The sequence below is a fragment of the Arvicanthis niloticus genome, chromosome 22, assembly GCF_011762505.2.
Source record: "Arvicanthis niloticus isolate mArvNil1 chromosome 22, mArvNil1.pat.X, whole genome shotgun sequence".
Classification (NCBI taxonomy): domain Eukaryota; kingdom Metazoa; phylum Chordata; class Mammalia; order Rodentia; family Muridae; genus Arvicanthis; species Arvicanthis niloticus.
The window spans coordinates 1,416,232-1,440,771 of NC_133429.1; the positions used below are offsets into that span (position 1 = coordinate 1,416,232).

The window sequence follows — 24,540 nt, forward strand, 5'->3', positions numbered from 1 at the left end:
TTCAAGGTCAATGTGGTGTACAGAGTCAGAACAGCCAGGGCTACGCTGAGGAACTGTCTGGAAAACACAGAACCAGACAGCCTTGGAGTGGATAATATGGCTCGGTAAGGATGGTGGTGGGGTAGGCACCAGGACCATAGTCTGAATCCCAGTCAAGTGAGCCAGAAGCAGGGTCTGCCTGAGTGGAGCTACAGCTTTGCCAGCTATGACAGGTGGATCCTGGGCTTAAGTCTGCAAGAGCAGTCAGTGTTGTAACCACTGAGCCATCTCTCCAGCCCGCAGCTGCCCTATGTGCCTGTCTGTCACATGATTGCAGTGTCCAAATAGGCGGGGGGGGGGGGGGGGGGCATTAGATCCTCTAGAAAGAGGAAGTTCAGGCAGGTGTGAGTCACCACATGGGTGCTGAGAATTGAACCTGGGTCTTCGTGGGAGCGGCTGGTGCTGTAGCCCGACCTGTCTTCTGAGACAGATTCACCAATTCACCTAGGATGGCTAACCAGTGAGCCCCAAGCATCTTCCTGCCCTCGTCCCACCCCAGTGCTGACATTACAGGGGTCTCAACCCTAAGAACAGCTCTCCTGGTGCCGGGAACTCACACTCAAGCCTGAAGGCCTGTGTAGACAGTGATGGAGACAACTGCTGGTCCCACTGTTGAGATCGTGAGCCACACAGTCTACAATAGTCTGGAGCTGCCCATCCCCCTGCATTGGGAGACCTCCTCCATACCAGATGGGCGTGTCCACCGTGTCTGAAGGGGTGGCTGTTAGTCTTTGGACAGTGAGACATTGATGAGATGGCGGGACCTTGTGTTACTCAGGGCTCAGGGCTGACTTCACTGGCTTCCTTCTGTTGTGACTACCAGTTCTTCAGTTGTGTGCATGTGTTCATACTGTCTGCCGTTTGGGTAAGTCAGAGGAGGCCAGCCTCTGCTACACAAGGCCCTATCTTTTTTTGTTATGCAGATATACTGGAAGCTAGAGGTTGCAATACTGGATACAGCCAGCAGATGGCAGCCCCCGCCAAGTCTGGCTCCCAACCATTCCCTAGAAAGGTCCAGAAAGAAGGTGGTAGTTGAGAACAGAGTGACCCTGAGTCAAACATTGGGTAGGTGACCTTAGCGCCATTTCAACAGCTAGACTGTCACGAGGATGTGGCAGACCAGGCCTATGGGCAGAGCAGTACAGAGGTAGGACCAGGCAGGGCATCCCGTGTGAAATTTAATGTCCAATATCGGGTTGGGGAGGGCTAGTGCAAGACCACCGGGCAGCTTGAGGCCAGGGGGCCTAGAGCAGGGGTGGGACAAGGATGGAAAGCTGCCCCGAGCTCATCCATACACCCAAGGGCTGCAGAGCCTGCTGCCCGGCAGGCTGGGCTAAGGCACAGGGCGGCAAGCTGGAGACTGGTCAGCACGCAGGCGGCTCGCTGCCCTCCACCTGCACCTGCAGACCCTTGCTCAGGAGGAAGGCGTCCTGCTTGGGCTCCCGGCCCAGGAACTGCTTCAGCATGGTGCTGGCGTCCTCAGAGCCCCCTGGCCTCAGGATGCTGGTTCGGTAGTCCATGCCAACCTGGGGAAAAGGGTGGCATGGGCAGCTGGGGTCTCACTGACTGACCTGGGGTCAGTGTGCAGAGGCAGGCCCCTGCTGCCACCTGGGAGCCTCATGCAGCCCACGCTATCCTTCCACTGTGGCCGAGGCTCAGGTGTACAGAATCTCACCTTGGGGCTAAGCACACCTTCCTTCTTGAAGCGCGTGTGGAACATGTCCATGGAGTACACCTCACTCCATAAGTAGCCATAGTACTGGGCGTCGTAGCCACCAGCCAGGTGGCCGAAAGTGGCTGGCATGTTGGTACCTGGGCAGACAAAGGGTGCAAGTGAAGGGCCCACGGGGACAGGTCCTGGGTATTTTGAGGGTGTAGTTAAAATGTCCCCGTACATGGCCTCTCCTGCAGTCCCTCCCAGGGTGGGGACTCTGCAGCTCTCTAGGAGCTGGGATGGTGGTGGCCCTGCAATGCTGGGGGCCTGTGAATGGCTACCTGGTGTGGCTGGCACCCCGAGGATCTCTTGGCAGAGCCGGGCATATTCCTCAGCTGGATCTGCGTCTGTCTGTGTGTGCAGGACCTGGTCCACCTTGGCAAGGACAATCTGCCGAAGGTTGAAGAGACCTTGGGGGGAGGTCAGAGGTCAGTCTCAGGCTTGGAAAGCACCAGCACATCTGGCTGAGCAGCTGTGGCTGCAGCAGCATGGCTGTACCTGCATTGGCCTGGCGAGACTTGATAAGCTTCTCCAGGAGGTCTTGAGGGGCCTCGCTGCCTGTGCGGTAGTGCTGGGACATGCGTATCAGGGGCTCCTTCTCCCACACCCAGTTCTCCAGCATCTGGGACGGTGCCTCCACAAAGTCCCGCTCCACGTGGGTCCCGCTAAACATAGCAAACTCCGCCTATACCAGGCACAGGCAGGTTAAAATCTTACACATGCTGGCCCAGGCCACCCTGAGGCCTCAGCCTCAGCCCCTGCGTAGGCACAGCAGATAGCAGCTCCCTGGCTCCTGCAAACTGGATGCCACTGGCTGCAGAGGCTAGAGGCTGTGCCATCTCCCTTTCTCCGTGTCCCCAGCCTCACACTAAGATTCATGCGACCCTGGTTTTGCTCCAGACTCCCCCTCGTGCAAACTATACTCGTCAGCCCAGCATTGGGAGAGGCTCTGGGCTGGTGTGTCCTCAAAGTCACCCTGGTGTGCAAGTGTGGGTGAGATGGCAGTATGATGGACCATGCAGGCGATCATCAGACAGAGCACCGGAGGGAAGAGGCGGGTGGGGGGGGGCGGTAAGGGCTCTTGCTGACAAGCCTGATGCTGAGTTCAAACCCTAAGACCCAAACGATGGGCAAGGCTCTACTGTCTTCTGGTCTGCACATGCAAGGAGACCCTCACACACAGAGTCAGCAAATGTTTTTGTTTTTTGTTTGTTTGTTTGTTTGTTTTTTCGAGACAGCGTTTCTCTGTGTAGCCCTGGCTGTCCTGGAACTCACTCTGTAGACCAGGCTGGCCTCGAACTCAGAAATCTGCCTGCCTCTGCCTCCCAAGTGCTGGGATTAAAGGCGTGCGCCACCACCGCCTGGCTGAGTCAGCAAATGTAATAAAAACAACTGAGGCAGAGCAGAAAACCCAGCTGGGCCAGGAGTAAGTCTGCCGCGACGGACGGCTGTGGGCGCCCGGCCACGCTAACACAGGGCCAGCACACACCTGTGAGCAGAGCTGGTGCATGACATGACCGAACTCGTGGAAGTAGGTCTCCACCTCATCGTGCTGCAGCAGGGAAGGCGTGTCGGGCGTGGGCTTGGTGAAATTGGCCACCATGGCCGCGATGGCCAGCTGCCGGCTGCCATCCTGCCGTAGGCAGCCAGGCTGCAGGCCGAAGCAGGCCGCGTGGCCATACTTCCCTTCCCTGGGGAGTGAGATAGGGTCAGGGCAGAGCGGAGACTGCAGGCCCTCCCCATGGCAGGAACCCCACACTGCCCGACTTTCCACTCCTCTGTCCCGTGCAGACAGTTGAGCAACGCGACCCTGACCCGTGCATCTGCAGGTCCCCATTCCCACCTGGGGTACAAGTCGAGGTAGAACTTGCCGATCTCCTCCCCGGAAGTGACGTCACGCACGGAGTACAGCCGCACGTCCTCGTGCCAGGCGGCTGCGCCTTCCTCCAACGTGAAGGTCAGCCCCAGCAGCTCTTGGTAGATGGCCAGCAGCCCACGCGTGACCACCTGCATGGGGAAGTACTCCTTCAGCAGGTTCTGGTCTACACGATAGCGTGTCTCCTCCACCTGGTTCATGTAGTAACGCATGTCCCAGGCGTGGATCCGCCCGTCGAACGGCAGGCCCCGCTTGGCGCACTCCGCCTCCTTCAGCTCCAGGATCACTGCGCGCTCCTGGTCACCCAGTGGCTTCAGCTTCTGTGCCAGTTCATCTGCAGAGGCACCGCCGTCACCCACCGCCAGCCCTGCTGCCCAGGAAGGACAACACCCACCCACATCACCATCCAGAACCCCAGGAGACCAAGACAGACTCCCAGCTGCACAGCCAGGGCAAGTGTGTGTGGAAGCAGCCTTGCACGGCTGTAAGCTCTACCCCAGAATGACAATGGCCTTCCAGGCAAAGATAGGCACCCATGGCCAGAGTGGAGTGACTACCTAGGAAGGTGGCTACTGTTTGACTGGTCTTGGCCATGTTCATCTCCAGGACGTAGTCCGCGTGTGTGTGGAACCCCAGCAGCTTGGACTTCTGCGCCCGCAGGGACACGAGCTCCTTCAGGATGGCACAGTTCTCCTACAGGGACACAGGCATGGTGACCCCAGCTCTGCATCACCCCAGCCAGAGCTACAGGTGCAGAGAGGTGACCGCTGCCTGTCCGGGGGCTGCTTGTAGGCTGCACATTGTGGTCATACAGAAGGTGGACAAGCGGAGACAAGGCCCTGCTCCATTCGCTCACCATTAAGAGAAAACAGTGTAGCCCTGTGCCGGGGAAGAGGGGGGTCAGAGGCCGGGCGAGGACGAGCCAGGACAGCATCCCCAGCACTGTGGTCCCAGCCACCTCACCCCACTCCCAGCAACACACAGCACCTCATGCACCCAGGTGGGCAGGAGGCCTCAAGGAGGCAGCACCAGCCACAAATGGGGACCTTGGGAGGCCTGGGGAACTTTAGGGTGAGTCCTGAGCACAGTGGTCAGTTAACTGATAGGAGTCGCTCCCCCCAGGCCCGGGATCCGAGGCCACACTTGAGCCAGCTTACTGACCTCCAGCCTGTCCTGTTCTGAGCAGTGCTCGGCTGTCAGGTGCCCCCGACTGAAGTGTCGGGAAGGTGAGGGACCCAGGCCCAGGTACTCTAAAGCCAAAGGAAGCAAAACCAGCCCCCGGTTCCCTGCTCTGCCCGGCTGCAGCTCAGGCTGTTTACCTGCAACCCCTTGGGTGACACAAAGCCAAGAGCAGGGTGCCACCAGGGAGCCACACAGCCTCTCCTGCTCAAGAGCTAAGTGGGGTCTCCGTGAGTACAGGGCCACGGCAGGCAGCCGCAGCAGGGCACCCTGGGGTGGACAGCGTGTGTGTGTGTGTGTGTGTGTGTGTGTGTGTGTGTGTGTGTGTGTGTGTGAGCCCCACCTCCTTGCAGCGACAGTTGAAGGCCTCCTCCAGCAGGCGCCGTGTCTCGGGCACATGACACTTCTTCAGCAGTGGGAAGTAATGTGGGTACTTGAGGGTGACCTTCAGCTTGCTGCCGTCCTCTGTCTTCTCCAGAGAGTTCAGGAAGTCCTCGGGGAGCCCGCCTGTGGACGCAGTGACGCTGCTCAGCCGGGAGCCTGAAACCTGTCGGGGACCTTGGCGGGATGCCCTCCATCAGCCAGTGAGGACGAGGACTGAGCAGGGGGTGGGGCATGGCAGTGCACTCCTGCACCAGAAATGCTGGGGGCCCACACCCCAAAGACTTTAGGAGGGTACCCGAGAGCGAAGGTGCCATGGCAACAGGGTGTAGGTGCAAACAGCACAGAGGTGCAGATGCTCACCACCCTCATCCTGGCCTAAAACTCACCACATGGCCCGAGACCTGCTCACAGCAACGGAGAGGACAACACAGCCGCCCCAACTCAGAGCTCTTGCCACAGATGGATCTGGGTCAGCAGAGCCCAGCTCTTGCCCGCGGCATCCTTGGCAGCTGAGGATGCCCTCCCCGTGTGCTCACCTAGCTCCTCTCTTGTGAAGGGCAGGAAGGTGGTGTCCTCGTTCAGGTTCTTGTTGAAGTCGATGCACAGCAGACTCAGCCTCTTCTTGATGTTCTTGATCTTCTGCAGAGACACAGCAGTGTGGAGGGCGCTGGCCTCTGCTGCACCCCAGGCACCCCAGGGCTTGTGCCCTGTCTCAGGCCTCCCACTCAGCCTGCATCCTGAGCTCCATGCTGTGCTGATGGGGATGGGGCTGTCCCTCTGTCTGCTAAGGAGAGATCTAAGGTTCGACTAGAAACAGTCCGGCAGCTGAACTGGGGGTGACAGGGATGTGCTGTCAAATGGACAGGTGGCTAGATCGGGGGTTACCCCTGCTGTGCAGGAGAACTGGACATGGGCCACAGTCGGGTGTAGGCTGTGCCAGGCGGGCCCTTGCTATTAGCACACGGACAGTATGGCTTCAGACCTGCAGCACCAACTCCCCAGCAGACAACACTGGAATAGCTGCTAGGACCACATGTGGCCTTTAGGGCCCCTGAGGTCTCTGTGGGGTATGGACTTAGGCTGGGAGATGCCAGGCCCTTCCTTAAAGCTACCCAGCCAACAAGTGCTCACTGGAACGGGGCCCAGGTGTGGGCACCAGGCATAAAGCGCTAGGATCCAGAGCTCCAGGAACGGTGACTCTGTGGAGGGGCACACTGAGCTGGGTCTGCTCTCCTGGGTTAGGAATCACAGGGAGGATTTAGCTTCCCTTCATCACCTCAGCAGGGCAGCATCTGTATTAAGTAAAAGTCCTGGGCTCTGATTCTGGCCTCTGGGGTGTGGACAACCCTGGTGGGATGAGATCCACCCAGGAGCATGCCTTCCCAGCAGAGCGCCCAGTTACTGCCTTTCTTATGTTTATGAGTGCACAGGCCACCTGTCCTCACCCCTCCAATTAGCTATGACCTCTGCTTTGCCTGATGCACACGATCTCTGCATGCCAGGGCCTCAGGCTAGCCCAGGGAAGGCATGCATGGAGACCCACATTCCAAGCCTGGCAGAGCTGACTCAGCCAAGCTCTTGGCTGGAAATCCAGGGCAGCTGGATGCTCTGGTTCTGTGGAGCTGCTTCCCTAGGCTCTGGCCCCAGGGAGGGGACACAGATGCTGTCAGCAGGCTGTGACTGTAGTGCATTTGGGACAGGGCACACTTACCTCTTGTGTGTCCTGAGGTAAGTGGAGCCCGTTTCTCCGGCCCAGCTTGATGAGCCTCTCCAGGTAGCGAGCTGCCTCAGGCTTCAGGGAATCTTTCAGGCTTTTCTCCTGGAAGCAGGTACCAAAAGCTCTTAGCAAGCCCCAGTAGGGAAGAAGTGTGTCCCCTTCTGTGGCTCTCACAGGAGCAGTGGTGGCTCAGACTCCAGCGACAGCAAGCACAGTACTTGCTCTGGCCGCATGCGCTGCAGGACATGTGAACACACCCATACAGACGGAAAAGCATACATGGAATTAAAAAACACTTTAAAAACATTAACTTACTTTTATCTTATGTGAATTGGTGTTTTGCCTGCATGTATGTATGTCTGTGTGAGGGTGTTGGATCTCCTAGAACTGGAGTCACAGGCAGGTGTGAGCTGCCAGGTGCGATCTGGGAATCACCCCAGGTCCTTCAGAAGAGCGGCCAGTGCTCTAACCATTGAGCCATCTCTCCAGCCCCAAGGACAAACATCTTAAAACAAACAAAACCCCACAATCTGATCGAGAGACAGGCAGCCTCAAGGGTAAATGAGACTGAAGACAAGCTCACAGACCAGAGTTCAATCCCCGGGGCCACAAACCGTGGAAGAGAAACACTTCTCCAGTAAAGAAACACAGCCAGGGCCGGGCGGCGGTGGCGCACACCTTTAATCCCAGCACTTGGGAGGCAGAGGCAGGCGGATTTCTGAGTTCGAGGCCAGCCTGGTCTACAGAGTGAGTTCCAGGTCAGCCAGGGCTACACAGAGAAACCCTGTCTCGAAAAAACAAAACAAAACAAAACAAAACAAAAAAAAAAAACCACAGCCAGGCACAGAGCCACCTGGATTCCCATCTCTGAGACCAAGGCAGAGCATCCTGGCTCCTAGGCAGTACAGGCTACAGAGCCACCCAACAGGGTGCCCAGTGCTGACCACAGGCTCCTCAGATGCAGACACGGGCCCCCCAGCACACAAAGACACCAATCCCTGGAACAGTGACAAGGTGAAGCTTGTGAACCCGAGCCAGCATTGTCTTTCCCTCTTGGTGGTGGGATGCAAGCAGGCAACTTAGCTGAGCCAGGCCCCAGCTCTGCTGGGAGGCTCCAGGCAGGGCTTTACTACTGAGGACACCAGCCTTCTCTGTTTACTATAACAGGTTCTCAGGTAGCCCAGGCTAGCTTCCAACTCAGTATGGAACCAAGAATGGCCTTGAACTTCCTGGCTACTGCTAACTGCTGGGATGAGAGGCATGCACCAGCATGACATCCTGTTTTCTCCTAAGTGGCCCTGGTTGGTCTCGAACTCTTGACCCTGCCGAGTGTAACAGTGACTCTGGCTCTATGTCCACAGGTATTTCCACCTTGACCTCACTGAGGCTGCAGCAGGCCATGACTGCATGGTTCACAAAGCACCTGCTCTCCCCATGCTCCCAGGGCTTCAGCTGCACTCAAGGGCCTCACGTGCACAGCGTGGACAGGGCATCCAGGCTGACAGCAGGTAGACCCCACCGCCCACAACCACCCTCCAGTCTCTGCCGCACTCGCACACACGCCCACCCACCTGCAGCCACACGACCCTCTGGTACACGTCCTGTCTCATGCTCATCTCCACATCAAACTCTGAGAGCTTCTTGTCAGCCTCTGTGCTGGCTGTGCGGATGTCCTTGCTTGGGGACACATGCTGGGGGAAGTCGAGAATGTTCCTCTGCACTGAGGGTGAAACACAGGGACATGGTGAGAGGCGCAGACCCATTGGCTGATGTCAGGATACCACTGCACATGGCAAACTTCCGACACTGGGACTGCAAAACAGACACTGGGACAATGGCTGACCTGTCATGCTTGGGCACGCAGGAAAGCTGAGGCAGGAGGAGTATGCAGAATTTGGGGCCACACAAGTTTGAACATTACAATACTTGTCCTGGGATCCAGTGCCCTCCCCAGGCATGGAGCCAAAAACACAGGTCACCATCAAATCTTGTGCATGTGTCACAGCAGGACTCACAGCAGCCAGAAGTGGGGAATTAGTTCCCACCTACAAGCTGGGGCACTACACAGCCACGAACAGAAGCTGAGGCGCTACACAGCCACGAACAGAAGCTGGGGCGCTATACAGCCACGAACAGAAGCTGGGGCGCTACACAGCCACGAACAGAAGCTGGGGCGCTACACAGCCACAAACAGAAGCTGGGGCGTTATACAGCCACGAACAGAAGCTGGGGCGCTATACAGCCACGAACAGAAGCTGGGGCGCTACACAGCCACGAACAGAAGCTGGGGCGCTACACAGCCACGAACAGAAGCTGGGGCGTTACACAGCCACAAACAGAAGCTGGGGCGCTACACAGCCACAAACAGAAGCTGGGGCGTTATACAGCCACAAACAGAAGCTGGGGCGCTACACAGCCACAAACAGAAGCTGGGGCGCTACACAGCCACAAACAGAAGCTGGGGCGTTATACAGCCACAAACAGAAGCTAGGGCGTTATACAGCCACAAACAGAAGCTGGGGCGCTACACAGCCACAAACAGAAGCTGGGGCGTTATACAGCCACAAACAGAAGCTGGGGCACTACACAGCCACGAACAGAAGCTGGGGCGCTACACAGCCACGAACAGAAGCTGGGGCGCTACACAGCCACGAACAGAAGCTGGGGCGCTACACAGCCACGAACAGAAGCTGGGGCGCTACACAGCCACGAACAGAAGCTGGGGCGTTATACAGCCACGAACAGAAGCTGGGGCGCTACACAGCCACGAACAGAAGCTGGGGCGCTACACAGCCACGAACAGAAGCTGGGGCGCTACACAGCCACGAACAGAAGCTGGGGCATTATACAGCCACGAACAGAAGCTGGGGCGCTACACAGCCACAAACAGAAGCTGGGGCGTTATACAGCCACAAACAGAAGCTGGGGCGCTACACAGCCACAAACAGAAGCTGGGGTGTTATACAGCCACAAACAGAAGCTGGGGCGTTATACAGCCACAAACAGAAGCTGGGGCGCTACACAGCCACGAACAGAAGCTGGGGCGCTACACAGCCACGAACAGAAGCTGGGGCGCTACACAGCCACGAACAGAAGCTGGGGCGCTACACAGCCACGAACAGAAGCTGGGGCGCTACACAGCCACGAACAGAAGCTGGGGCGCTACACAGCCACGAACAGAAGCTGGGGCGCTACACAGCCACGAACAGAAGCTGGGGCGCTACACAGCCACGAACAGAAGCTGGGGCGCTACACAGCCACGAACAGAAGCTGGGGCGCTACACAGCCACGAACAGAAGCTGGGGCGCTACACAGCCACGAACAGAAGCTGGGGCGCTACACAGCCACGAACAGAAGCTGGGGCACTACACAGCCACGAACAGAAGCTGGGGCGCTACACAGCCACAAACAGAAGCTGGGGCGCTACACAGCCACGAACAGAAGCTGGGGCGCTATACAGCCACGAACAGAAACGAGGCTTTGATACATGACGTGGGTCAGAGCCCAGGCGTAAAGGCCAAGTGCGTGGAACTGCATGGAAGAATCCAGAGGTGAGAAGCACATGTGTGGGTGCGCTAAAAGACAGGGCTCAATCTGTGTTGTGATGGCCCTGGATGGCCACGCAGACGGACACCTGGGCACCACTAGCCAGTGCAGGCAGGGACCTGGTCTCTTTAGCACAGAGTGCACAGTGGTGGCAGAAAGGACACTGAGGGCACTAAGGCCCAAGGTGGGAGCACAGGGGACAAGGGACAGTACGTGTGGGTGGACTGAGGGGCTGAGGAGGGCAGCCCACACAGCTTTCCTTTTTCCCCCATGTTAGAACAAGGTCTTGATATACCCCAGGTGAGGCCTGAACTTATGGCAATCCTCCTGCCTCAGCCAGCAGTGTACAAGAGTCACAGCATACTGGGGTTCACCTTGGTTTTCTTACTGATCTCTCCAGCCCCCCACAGGAAAGGGAGGAGCAGCTGCAGGGGACGCCTGCAGGGACATCAAACAATGCAGGGTACAATAAAGCTAGACCAGAAGGGTTCCACAGGGTGGTTCCCACCCGAGACCAGAGAAAGAGAACACTGCTTGATAGTGAGGGGAAATTGAGGCTGGGGTCTGAAGACAACCCTCCGGGCTGAAGCTGGAGCAGGAGTCAGAGCGGAAGCCAGCTGCACCTCAGGGGTGTGTAAGGGTTCCCCTGCAGCCAGCACAAGGAGGCACAGGAGGCTGATGGCACGACTATCAGGCCCAAACCTGGAGATGCTGGACCAGAGTGGAGAGGTCTCAGCAGATCTCAGACTTGGCAGCCTGATGCTTTCGTGCTATGTCTGCTGGGCCTGAGGAGGAAGCTGTGGTGCTTGGTGGCAGCACCCAGAATTGGGTTAGAGAAACACAGTCACACAGGGGGACACAGAGGCTAAGACAGACTGTGTTACAGAAACACAGTCACACAGAGGGACACAGAGGCTAAGACAGACTGTGTTACAGAAACACAGTCACATAGGGGACACAGAGGCTAAGACAGACTGTGTTACAGAAACACAGTCACACAGGGGGACACAGAGGCTAAGACAGACTGTGTTACAGAAACACAGTCACACGGGACGCAGAGGCTAAGACAGACTGTGTTACAGAAACACAGTCACACAGGGGGACACAGAGGCTAAGACAGACTGTGTTACAGAAACACAGTCACACAGGGGACACAGAGGCTAAGACAGACTGTGTTACAGAAACACAGTCACACAGGGGACACAGAGGCTAAGACAGACTGTGTTACAGAAACACAGTCACACAGGACGCAGAGGCTAAGACAGACTGTTACAGAAACACAGTCACACAGGGGACACAGAGGCTAAGACAGACTGTGTTACAGAAACACAGTCACACAGGGGACACAGAGGACAAGACAGACTGTGTTACAGAAACACAGTCACACAGAGGGACACAGAGGCTAAGACAGACTGTGTTACAGAAACACAGTCACACAGGGGGACACAGAGGCTAAGACAGACTGTGTTACAGAAACACAGTCACACAGGGGGACACAGAGGCTAAGACAGACTGTGTTACAGAAACACAGTCACACAGGGGGACACAGCGGTTAAGACAGACTGTGTTACAGAAACACAGTCACACAGGGGGACACAGCGGCTAAGACAGACTGTGTTACAGAAACACAGTCACACAGGGGGACACAGAGGCTAAGACAGACTGTGTTACAGAAACACAGTCACACAGGGGACACAGAGGCTAAGACAGACTGTGTTACAGAAACACAGTCACATAGGGGACACAGAAGCTAAGACAGACTGTGTTACAGAAACACAGTCACACAGGGGGACACAGAGGCTAAGACAGACTGTGTTACAGAAACACAGTCACACAGGGGGACACAGAGGCTAAGACAGAGTGTGTTACAGAAACACAGTCACACAGGGGACACAGAGGCTAAGACAGACTGTGTTACAGAAACACAGTCACACGGGACACAGAGGCTAAGACAGACTGTGTTACTGAAACACAGTCACACAGGGGGACACAGAGGCTAAGACAGACTGTGTTACAGAAACACAGTCACACAGGGGGACACAGAGGCTAAGACAGACTGTGTTATAGAAACACAGTCACACAGGGGGACACAGAGGCTAAGACAGACTGTGTTATAGAAACACAGTCACACAGGGGACACAGAGGCTAAGACAGACTGTGTTATAGAAACATAGTCACACAGGGGGACGCAGAGGCTAAGACAGACTGTTACAGAAACACAGTCACACAGGGGACACAGAGGCTAAGACAGACTGTGTTACTGAAACACAGTCACACAGGGGACACAGAGGCTAAGACAGACTGTGTTACAGAAACACAGTCACATAGGACGCAGAGGCTAAGACAGTGTGTTACAGAAACACAGTCACACAGGGGACACAGAGGCTAAGACAGACTGTGTTACAGAAACACAGTCACACGGGACACAGAGGCTAAGACAGACTGTGTTACAGAAACACAGTCACACGGGACACAGAGGCTAAGACAGACTGTGTTACAGAAACACAGTCACACAGGGGACACAGAGGCTAAGACAGACTGTGTTACTGAAACACAGTCACACAGGGGGACACAGAGGCTAAGACAGACTGTGTTACAGAAACACAGTCACATAGGACGCAGAGGCTAAGACAGTGTGTTACAGAAACACAGTCACACAGGGGACACAGAGGCTAAGACAGACTGTGTTACAGAAACACAGTCACACAGGGGACACAGAGGCTAAGACAGACTGTGTTACAGAAACACAGTCACACAGGGGAACACAGAGGCTAAGACAGAGTGTGTTACAGAAACACAGTCACACAGAGGGACACAGAGGCTAAGACAGACTATGTTACAGAAACACAGTCACACAGAGGGACACAGAGGCTAAGACAGACAAAGCTGCTGTAGACCCAGATCTCCCAGTGTCAGGAACGTTGCTGCAGTGACAGGAAGGAAGCAGACCTGATGTTGAGAATGTGGAGGTGTGTCCTGAGAATGTGGAGTCAGGAGGATAACCAGGACTCAGAACTGTCTCACAGGCACAGAGAGGGTGTCTCAAAAGAAAACAAAGGCTGGTAAGCCACAGCAGTGGGTAAAGGTGTCTGTCAGTGGCCCAACATTGTCACACTGAGGTGACAACGACCACACAGGAGCCTGAGCATGGAGGACTGCAAATGTGAGTCCAACCTGACAATACAGTAAGACCCGTCTCAGAAGACAAAACAAAGAAACCAGGGAGATGGGCAGCAGAGAGCACTGCCTGTGCAGGAGAAATCCAGCTCCAGGCGACCCACCGTCCCCTCTGGCTGCTGCGAGAACTGCACACACATGGATGCAGGCAACAGAGACCCACCGTTCTCTGACCCACAGTGCCTGCATTAAGACGTGTGCCACAGAGGCAGAGGCAGGCGGATTTCTGAGTTCGAGGCCAGCCTGGTCTACAGAGTGAGTTCCAGGACAGCCAGGACTACACAAAGAAACCCTGTCTCGAAAAACCAATAAATAAATAAATAAATAAATAAATAAATAAATAAAACGATGTGTGCCACAAAGCCTGCCCTAAAAATGAGCAAAGCCTTAAAGGAGAGAGAGCAAGCGTAGACAAGGCCTATTTGGCCGGTCCTGTAGGAGCTGACACCTGGTAAACAGATGCCACAAAGGATTAGGTCACCTGAGCTGGCTCCTTTGGTGCAGGGAGGAGTGGTGTTGAGTGGATGGCTATCACTCTGCCTACGCTCACCTGTGTAGGTGACCTCCACGTCAGCCAGTGCCTTCAATGTGCTCTCATATGACACGTCCTTGAAGTCCTGGGCACCCACACGGTCGTACACACACTTGGTCTCCTCGATGAGCTGTGTGGTTAGAGCCCTGATCTGCTGTGCACTCAGGTCCCAGCGCAGAAGATTCACAGAGGAGCATGGGGGCGCTGCATCCACCACGTCCCCAGCACAGGCTGTGGGAATGACAACAGTGACAGTTGGTCTCAGCAGCAGGTCCAGAGTGAGTGTCCCAGGAGAGCCTGTCCACCAGCCTCCTCCCAGGACCTGCTGAAGGAATGATGTCATGAGCAGGGTCTGTGTGCAAGCCAGTACAGAGCCATGTCCTCCCTTCATTGTGTGTGTGTGTGCCTGTGCGTGTGTGTGTGTGTATGTGTGTGTGTGTTTCCTTAGACAGGGACCATGACCCCAGAGTTCCATCCTGTGACTGTGTCCCCACCCCCTTACTTATTTTGGGTGGGGACCCCAGCCCCTCACCAGGGGATCTTAGATGGTCTGCTACTGTTAAGGGATCTGGCTGTGTTGGCGAAAGCCCTCCTAGAAGTACAAGCACAGGTTCCGGCCAGCTGCACCCTGACAAGGTCTCTAACTTCTCACAAAAAGGAGAACCCAGAACTACTTCCTGGGAGAGGCCAGCCCCAAGGGCTCCAGAAGTCTTCTTCCTACGGGTCCCCTGTGCTCTACACCACTGGTACCACAGGCCATCCAGCAATGTGTCATTCATGGCTAGGTGTGGCCCTCCACACCACTGGTGCCGCAAACTATAATTAAAGTCATTTCTGCGTCACTAACAAAGGCAGGTGTGGAAGCTGAACTGCCAAGTGTCGTTCTGGGATGAGCAGGAGGGGAGCAGCGAGGACAGGTGTGGCTAACCCCACAGCCCTAGCCATGCTTGCTCAACACTGACAGGAGAGGCAGCCAGGCAGGGCCACCTCGCTCTGCATCCCATGCAGAATGGCTACGTAATTGACATGTAAAATGAAGGTGGGCCAGCTCATCCCCACCCAGAGTAGACAGCAACACAGGCCCTGAAGATGGGGTGGCAAGGAAAGGAAGGGGGCTGCCCACCAGGACGTGCACTGGGTGGGGTGATGAGTGCTTGCTTTCAGTGCTTGGAAGGCTGAAGCAAGAGCATTCCACATCTGTGGTCCAAATGGAGACACAGTGCAACCACGTTCAAGCCAGTGAAAAACACGGACTGGAGCTGTGGCTCAGTGGGCAGCGCATGCATGGGCAGCCTGGCGTGCATGGTGCTTGTATTCCATCCCCACCACCATAAAAATCTGGCGGGGCTTTGGGAGGGGATGCCACCATCCTAGCACTTGGGAAGCTGAGGGGAGGGGGAGAGAAAGAGTTCAGGGTCATCCACAGCTACAAACCAAGTATAAGGCCAGCCTGGGGTACATAAGATGCTGTCTCAAATGAAAAGCCATGGCTGAGCAATGGTGGTGTGCACCTTTAATCCCAGCACTTGGGAGGCAGAGGCAGGCGGATTTCTGAGTTCGAGGCCAGCCTGGTCTACACAGTGAGTTCCAGGACAGCCCGGGCTACACAGAGAGACCCTGTACTGAAGGGCAGAAATGAGGAGGACGCCTGCCCCTCCACGAGCGCAGGCAGAAACAGAGGGCTTTACGAGTGGGGGCAGGGCCAGCCATGAGAACAGGGAGAGTCCAAAATTTCTGGAGAACTAGGGTTTCAACATCTGTCTGTAAACATCTGGATTACTGCCTCCATTTCGGGTCACCTTGAGTTCCTGAGGTGTAAGTAATTCCTATTTTTCCTGTTCCCATGATCCTCATCCCAACTAGGGGACGATCTGCAGGCATGAGAAAATGTATGAGAACTAGCTCCAGACGGCACACCCCAGGCTACTCTCAGAACAAGCTCACACAGAGCCCCTCGGACTGCTGCCCCAGTCCTCTGTTCTTGGCTTAAGATAGGACCTTGCTAAGCTGCCTGGGTTAGTCCTGCAAGTGTTGGAGGTGGAAGCCTCCTGGCCTCGGTCTCCCACACTTGGGAAGATAGGCGGGCACTGCCTCAGTCTCCTCTGGATTAAGCAAGTCCACGGGACACCAAGATGACTAAGCAGCTGGAGATGATTGCTGCCAACTCTGACGATACGAGTTCAATCCCCACAACTGACTAGATGGAAGGAGAGAACCGATTCCCACAAGTTGTCCTCTAACCTCCACACGAAAATCCTACACACACACACACACACACACACACACACACTAAATAATGTTAAAAAAAAAAATCCAAACAAGTCTCCATCTTCTTGGGTTGCAGCCATGTGTACAACTGACAGTGGAATCCCTGCCAGGCGGCTCCACCATATGGGATGCCTCCCCCCCCACCTCCATACACACCAGGCCTGGCAAGAGAAAGATGGATCTCCCAACCAGCCTTGCCAAAGCGGGATGACCAGATCCTAGAGGCTGGAGAGAGAGTTCAGTGGTCAAGTGTGCTTGCTGTTCTTCCAGAGGACCCGAGTTTGGTTCTCAGCATCCCTGAAAGGCAGCTCCCAACCACCTGTAACTGATTCTAGGTGCAGAGGATCCAGCACACTCTTCTAGCCTTCATGAATGCTACACACATGTGCACGTACTCACACACAGACATACACGCACAATTAAAAATAAGAAATCCTAAAATTACAAAAGAACCTAGTTGGAAGTACTACTACGTCCTCTCTAGATGCTAGACGGCACACAGTCCTGGCACCGAGGTTCCCACGCCACCGTCTCCAGGCAGCCTTCCAGGAACCATGTGTGGGTTTTGCTCATCGCCCCGTTGGCAGTCCATCTCACTCTAGTTAGAATAGCAGGGAGTATCAGAAAAGTATTCATTTTAAATCCAGTTTGTCAAGAGGATGAACTCATGGGAAAGTCAGTTCATTCATTTTGCAGACGAAGGGGTCAGGGTCGGAATCCCACAGGTTCCATCTGCCCGAGGGCCTGGGCGAGGGGCGGCCGGTACCTGCGGGGGGCTTCATGGCGGCCGGCTGCGCGCGGGGCGGCGACGGCCCTCCTCCGGTCCTCACGCCTGTGCCGTCTGGGTCTCCTCGGGAGCTCGCCTCGCTTCAGCCGGTTCCTCCGCTGTGGCTCTCAGACTGAGGCGCCCGCAGCCCGCGAGCTCCGAGCACGCTAGGTAGGGGCGTGCGCGCGAGGGCAGCTGGGCGACACGAACGCGCATGCGCAGGAACAACCAGTCTGGCGCCAGGGCATCGCGGTTCCGCCCATGTCATCCTGAGGGTGCCCTGCCAGTGGTGCAATGTGCGCATGCGCTGAACACAGCGGCGCTCGTGACTGGCTGTCGGGGCGAGTGGGGCGGAGCCTTATGCTCACTCCGAGCGCAGGATGCTGTTTCCATGGAAACCTAACACCCTCTCTGCGTTGCCTTTTCTGGGAGGATTTCGCTTTATACCTGCGGTGTGTGTTTGTGCTTGTTCTGTTCGTCCATTTCATTTCTTTCTGTTCTTCAGCCAGGGGCTCGTGTATACCATGTTGGCCTCACCCTCGTCATGTAGCCAAGGGTGATCTTGAGCTCCAGATGCTAATGCCTCCAGCTTCTGAGTTCTGAGAAGACCTGAGTGCTCCACCATGCCTGGCTCCCCTTTCTCTTGCTCCCTCCCTCTCTCCTCTCCTCTCCTCTCCGCTCCTCTCCTCTCCGCTCCTCTCCTCTCCTCTCCGCTCCTCTCCTCTCTCTCTCTTCTCTCTCTTTCTCACTACCTCCTCCAATCCTCCCTCCCTTCCTTCCTTCCTTTTTTTTGAGACAAAACTCTCATGTAACCCAGGCTGCTGTACAGTGCTGGCAGCACTCCTCCTACCTACCCCAGCTTCCTGGTTTCTGAGAATGCGAGTGAGAACCACCACAGGTTTTTGCTTGTTTGTTTTGTTTTTGTAAGCTGAGTGTGCTGACATATACCTGCAATTCCAGTCCAAGTTAAATAAAACTGACCCAACCTGCAACATGCAGGGGTAGCCTGGGCTCCAGAAAAGCACATGCCAAACAAACAAAACCTGGGGACTGGACAGATGGCTCCGTGGGCAAGTGTAGTTCATAAGTTCATCCTGCAAAAGCCCTCAAAGCTGGGCTGGCCCCTGCCACGTTAATAACCCCCTAGGAGCTGTGGGCCGCTCCTGTCAAAATGGTGGCACCACGACATCTCCTCAGCCTGCAGCTGTCACAGGAGCTGTCTACCATAGTGCATCACCTTTCCCAGCGCAGCAGAGGCTGCCCCTCAGGAACTCCACTGCAGGAGCCATCCGTAGGAGCTGTCCAGCAGTGATAGCCCCTCATCTCCAGCCCCCTCCAGCAGCCCCACAGAGATGGTGCCTCAGCAAAAGCTGGCTCTGGCCTGGAAGGACATCCCACTCTAACCAGTGGGCCTGATGCAGAGTAAAGGGGGTGAGAAAGAAAGCCACCAATCCCTGAGCTCTCCAAGCTCAGAATGTGAAATCCCACCAAGCCTTAATCTGGAACTCTCTGCCGTGAAAAGCCCACCTCCTGAGAAATCCTATATATCCTGTCCTTTGTCTAATTCCCTCCTGCCCACTCCCAGGAGCAGAGGGCAACATTCAGCCTTCCACACCCTGGACACTCCAATAAATCTCTTTGATGAGATTTTTTGCTTTGTGTCACTTTTTCGTCGTCGGAAGAGCCAAGAAGAAAGAAGCAAAGAGGAGAGAGGAGGCCAGGCCGAGGCTCCAGAGCTCCCGAGCTCAGCTGGGGATCCCCTCCCCTGGGAACTGCAACACCTCTGCTGAGGAGGCTTCCTCTCAGAGCTGCGTGGTTCCTGAGCTCCCGTGTCTCTGGATACCCTTCCATCTGAGCAGAAGCACTGATAGAGGACTGGACTTCAGATCTCAGCACCCACATGGCAGCTCACAGTTGCAAGGGACTCCATGTCGTCTTCCGGCCTTGGCAGGTGCTGTGTGCACATGGTGCACATACATACATACACACAAGCACATAAGGAAACTTTAAAAATGTAGGGTAATGGAGAGACAGCGTTTATTTTTAACACGCATCTCAAAGTACAGGCCCTGTGGGGAAATCAAGGCAGCAGGAGCTAGAAGCAATAGGTCACTCCTGGTCCAAGCTCTAGAAACGGCAGTGCCTGGATGTTGGTGATCTGCTCACAATTACACAGTCCAGGATCTGCCAAGGAAATGGGCTGCCCAGAGTCTTCCTGGCTCAATTGACTGACATAATCAAGATAATTCCCCATAGGCAATCAGAGAAGCCATTTCCCCTGCAAAAAACAACTCCCAGGCCTGGGGAGATGGATTTGCAAGCAAAGCACTCGCCTTATTGGGGAGTTTGAAGCCTCAGTACCCACAAAAGCTGGCTGGCAGCAGGAGGAGACAGAGGAGACAGGAATCCTGAAGGAGCAAGTGCCCAGGCTAGACCAGCAGAATCTGCAGGGTCTTGCTTTAATGAGAGATTTTGGCTTGAGATAAAAGGTGGAAAATGAACAAGGAAGACACTGAACCCCAACCTCAGGCTGCCACAAGCAAGTCACACAATGCTTCAACACGCAGGGCACACACACACGTGTGCATACATGCAAGACTGGGGCAAACAGAGATGACTTGGTGGCAAATGCTTTTATCCCCTGAGCCAAGTTGCCTCTAATGTGTGTGTGCACGTGCCTGTGTGGGTGCATGTGCCTGTGTGTGCGCTGTGTTTGTGTGTATGTGTGCAAGCATGCACATTTAAATTTATGTACCTGGTGTTTTGTTGATTGCGCTGCCTGCCCGCAGTGCTTGCAGCAGCCAGAAACAGCAATCCCCAGGATTAACAGACGGTTGTAAAGTGCCATGTGGGTGCTGGCCCTGGTCCCCTAGAAGATTAGCCAGTGCTCATGAAGAGAAACAGAGCCATTTCCCCAGCCCCTGCTATTTGTTGTTGTTGTTGTTGTTGTTTCTTTCAGACAGGGATCTCAATGCCCAGGCTTACCTGGAATTTGTTAAGAGGATGTGCCCTGAACTCCTAACCTCCCCCCTCCCCCCCCAATCTCCAGAGTGCTGGATGGCGGACACGAACCACACCTGGTTTCTGCAGTTCTGGGAATGGAACCCAGGGCTTTATGCATGCTTGGAAGGTGCTCTACCCACTGAACTCCTGGCCAACATGATTAGAGAATTCAACACTGATGGTCAGGTTTTGTATCAGACTGGGGAGTTCTCAATACTTATTGGAGTTTGAATAAAACTCCAATAGACTCAGGTGAAGGGACTCTGGCTGGCCCAAGCATAGCAAACGCCTTGCCCTTCTCCCCCAACCCCTCTGTCTTGCTAAACAAACAAACAAACAAACAAACTCAAATAACCAAAACAAAATATTAGATTATATTCCTTCAGCTATCCCCCAAGATCCATTTCTTCATTTGACAGTCTCTCTTCCCGGGGCTGACTACCAAGGTCCAGCTATCAAAGTATTGAAGCCCAGAAATGAAAAGCCCCCTTTGGCTCCTCTAATTAACACGCTCACTTAAAACTAAACACTGCATCCTAACACAGGGTTACCCCGTGTACCTTTGTAAACCTTCATTTTCCTAAGGGCCACCTGTCTCCTCTCCATCCAGAAGCAGCTTTGTCCCTCTCCAGGGACAATACCCCTTTCCCCTCTCCCCAGTTCCTTTCCCCTTCTCCCTGGTCCTCTATCTCCTGTCTTTGACCCCTATCCCTGCCTTTTGTTCCTCTGAGGCAAATAAATCTCCTTTATGCAGAAAACTTGGTGCTGGAGTGTCTTGAGTTGCACTGGGGTTCCCTATAAGAAGTAGCAGTATTAGGAGGTGTAGCCTTTGTTAGGATTTCCTCTAGGCTCTGCCCTACGGTACCTAGCAACATCCAGGTAAAAGCCTGGTTGACATAGGAAGACCCTCCATCCTCTCTCTCTGTACTGGCTGGTTTTATGTGTCAACTTGACACAAGCTGGAGTTATCACAGAGAAAGGAGCCTCAGTTGAGGAAATGCCTCCATGAGATCCAGTTGTAAGGCATTTTCTCAAATAGTGATCAAGGGTGGGAGGGCCCATTATGGGTGGTTCCATCCCTGGGCTGGTAGTCTTGGGTTCAATAAGAAAGCAAGCCAGGGGAAGCAAGCCAGTAAGTAACATCCCTCCATGGCCTCTGCATCAGCTCCTGCTTCCTGACCTGCTTGAGTTCCAGTCCTGACTTCCTTTGGTGATGAACAGCAATGTGGAAGTATAAGCTGGATAAACCCTTTCCTCCCCGACTTGCTTCTTGGTCATGATGTTTGTGCAGGAATTGAAACCTTGACTAAGTCACACACACTCTCTCTCCTTTTCCCTCTCTTTTTCTCTCCCTGTCCTGTCACTCACTCTCCCCTTCCCCCTCTCTCACTAGTTCCAAGCCAGCCAGCCAGCCTCTTTCCTTCTCTCTCTCTCTCTCTCTCTCTCTCTCTCTCTCTCTCTCTCTCTCTCTCTCCTTCTCTGTACCCTGTCTTTCTCTGCTTCTACTTTCTTTCCCACTTTGTCTTCCCATGTCCCAAATAAACTTCATTTTGTACTAGACATGTCGTATGGCTGATACCTTGAGTTGGAGGAGGGCGATGCCTCAACATGGGCCCACTAAGGCCTGCCTCCCCCCCACACCATGCTACCGCATCACAAAACAAATCAGCCTCATTGGAAGAAGTGTGTCACTGGAGGTTGGCTCTGGAGGTCTCAGATGCTCTAGTCAGGCTCAATGTCACTCCCTTCCTGCTGCCTGCTGATCTGGATGTAGAGCTCTCAGCTCCATCTCCAGCACCGTGTCTGCCTGCATGCTCCCATGACAGTGATGGACTGAACCTCTGAACCTGTAATCCAGTCCCAGTTAAATGATTTCCTTTACAAGAGTTTCCCGGGGTCGGAGAGACGGCTCGGCAGTTAAGATCACTGACTGCTCTTCCAGAGGTCCTGAGTTCAATTCCCAGCAACCACATATAAATGAAATCAATAAATCTTTGCCAGGCAGTGGCGGCACACGCCTTTAATCCCAGCACTTGGGAGGCAGAGGCAGGCAGATTTCTGAGTTTGAGGCCAGCCTGGTCTACAGAGTGAGTTCTAGGACAGCCCAGGCTATACAGAGAAACCCTGTCTTGGAAAAAAAAAAAGTTGCCATGGTCATGGTGTCTCTTCACAGCAATAGAATACTAAGACATCACTCCTAGCTGTCTGTGTGAGGTGTGGGAGTGACAGTTGAAATGTGACCTCGTGCTGTAGCTCCCACCTACTGGTCCTTCTCCCTCAGTCTCTCCAGTGCTCACATGAGCAACTATGTGGGACTCGTAGTTCTCATTGCTTGAGAATTTTAATTTTATGTGTGCTGTTCACTGTGCCTGTTTTTATTTCTTTCAGATTTTTCCATTTGTCAGCAGGGAGGGCCACAGCCACAGCCACAGCCACAGCCACAGCCACAGCCTCAGCCACAGCCACAGCCACAGCCACAGCCACAGCCACAGCCACAGCCACAGCCACAGCCACAGCCACCACAGCCTCAGCCACAGCCACAGCCACAGCCACCACAGCCTCAGCCACAGCCACAGCCACAGCCACAGCATCAGCCACAGCCTCAGCCACAGCCACAGCCACCACAGCCTCAGCCACAGCCACAGCCACACTGTTACCATGTGCAGCCGGAGGAGACCCCTTGTCTTTGAGGACTTGGCTACAGAGTACACAAAGATCCGTGACTTGGATGAGGAAGGGAATTCTGTGAGTGGCCTATAAACAAACTGTTCCTTTTTAAAAAGGTTATTTATCTTATGTATATGAATATACTGTCACTGTCTTCAGACACACCAGAAGAAGACATTGGACCCCAATACAGATGGCTGTGAGCCACCATGTCATTCCTGAAAATTGAACTCAGGACCTCTGAAGAGCAATCTGTGATTTTAACTGCTGAGCCATCTCTCCAACCTGAATTATTCTTAATATAAATGTTAGTAATGAATTAATCCAGTGGCTGTATTTCTTTACTTTATACTATTCCCCAGTAATCACACAGAAAAAAAAAAACGATTTATTTAAAACTCCACTTCAATAGCTGAGCTTAGTCTGGCTCCCTCCCAGCCCATCCCATGATACTTGCATATTATTATTGGTCTGGCTCTGTGGGCTTCAGGTATGTTTCCATGATCTCTCTTCTGACCCCTTCCTCGTGGCTCTAAATCGTCCATCCTCCTCACTGATCTGAGTCTCCCTCTCTCCCTCTCCTTCCCCTGGCTGGCTGATGCCCCGCCCTATTCTCTGTTCTGCCCAGCCATTGGGTGATCAGCACTTATTGACAGGGCAGAGAATAAATGGTAAGAGCTGGTTACACAAACTTGAGACAGGAGATTCTTGACCTAAGCATTGCAATGCCCTGTCCCGAGAGTGAAACAATATTTGAGGGCAGAGAGATTGGCATTTGAATAACACGAGGGTAAACTTTACACAGTGCACAAAACCACTATTCTTGTAGTGGCCAGTTTATGAAGCAGAGTTGTGATTTGATGAGGTGATTTGATGTAGGCCATCATGGGATGGGGGAGGGGAGTCAGGGCCACACAGATCCACAGTCAAAAGCAGAAAGAGACAACTGCAGCACCTTTCTTTCCTGCCTGTTCTGCTTCAGTATCCAGTTTCCTAGGGATGGCGCCACGCACAAAGGGCCGGGCCTTCTCACATCACTTATGTTTAACCACGGCTACTCCCACAAGCAGACCAACTTCATCTAGGCATGTCATGAAGACTCTTGCTAAGTGATTCTAGGTTGTGTCAATTTGATAGTTAAAAACTAATCTGATGAGATAAAAATCAGAAATCACAGAAAGGGTTTCACTACATCTTACCCTTTCCCTATAAAGGGAATTTTGGGTGAGATTTCTAGGAAATAGTATCTTTTTAGCCTGGGGAGAAAAAAAAGCCTTAAAGAGTTGGTAGTTGCCCTGTAATTCTCTGATAGATAATGGCTTCAGCTGCCTATGAAGGTGGCAACAACTTCTCCCCTGTCACGCTCCTCAAGGCTAGCTGCCCAGATTTGCTATCTTGACTTATTGCACATCGTAACCAATCCAGGACACTCAGTTTGGTAATTAAAACCACACCATGCCAATGGTGAGGTGTGTGTGCATGGGATTGGCAGAAGCACTTGGACACTGATGCAGGGGGATGGACATAAATTCTTGTTTTTCTTTTTGCTTCCAAGACAGGGTTTCTCTGTGTGGCCTTGGCTGTCCTAGAACTTACAGAGATCCTCCTGCCTTTGCCTCCTGAGTGCTGGGATTAGAGGCCTGGGCCACTATGGCCTTCTTGGATTTCCATA

General features: G+C 54.2%; 1 protein-coding gene across 1 annotated transcript; it reads right to left on the minus strand.

Annotated features, from left to right (window-relative positions):
• Positions 1-1,204: 1,204 nt before the first annotated feature.
• Positions 1,205-17,408, minus strand: Thop1 (thimet oligopeptidase 1). Its single transcript, XM_076919340.1, has 13 exons — positions 17,199-17,408; positions 14,183-14,395; positions 8,481-8,629; positions 6,904-7,011; positions 5,729-5,831; positions 5,152-5,315; positions 4,187-4,322; positions 3,597-3,963; positions 3,243-3,444; positions 2,252-2,438; positions 2,035-2,163; positions 1,715-1,851; positions 1,205-1,565 (listed from the first exon to the last, which is right to left on the minus strand). Exons 1-13 carry the CDS (start codon positions 17,212-17,214, stop codon positions 1,404-1,406), a joined length of 2,073 nt encoding a protein of 690 aa, XP_076775455.1. The 5' UTR covers positions 17,215-17,408; the 3' UTR covers positions 1,205-1,403.
• Positions 17,409-24,540: the final 7,132 nt, after the last annotated feature.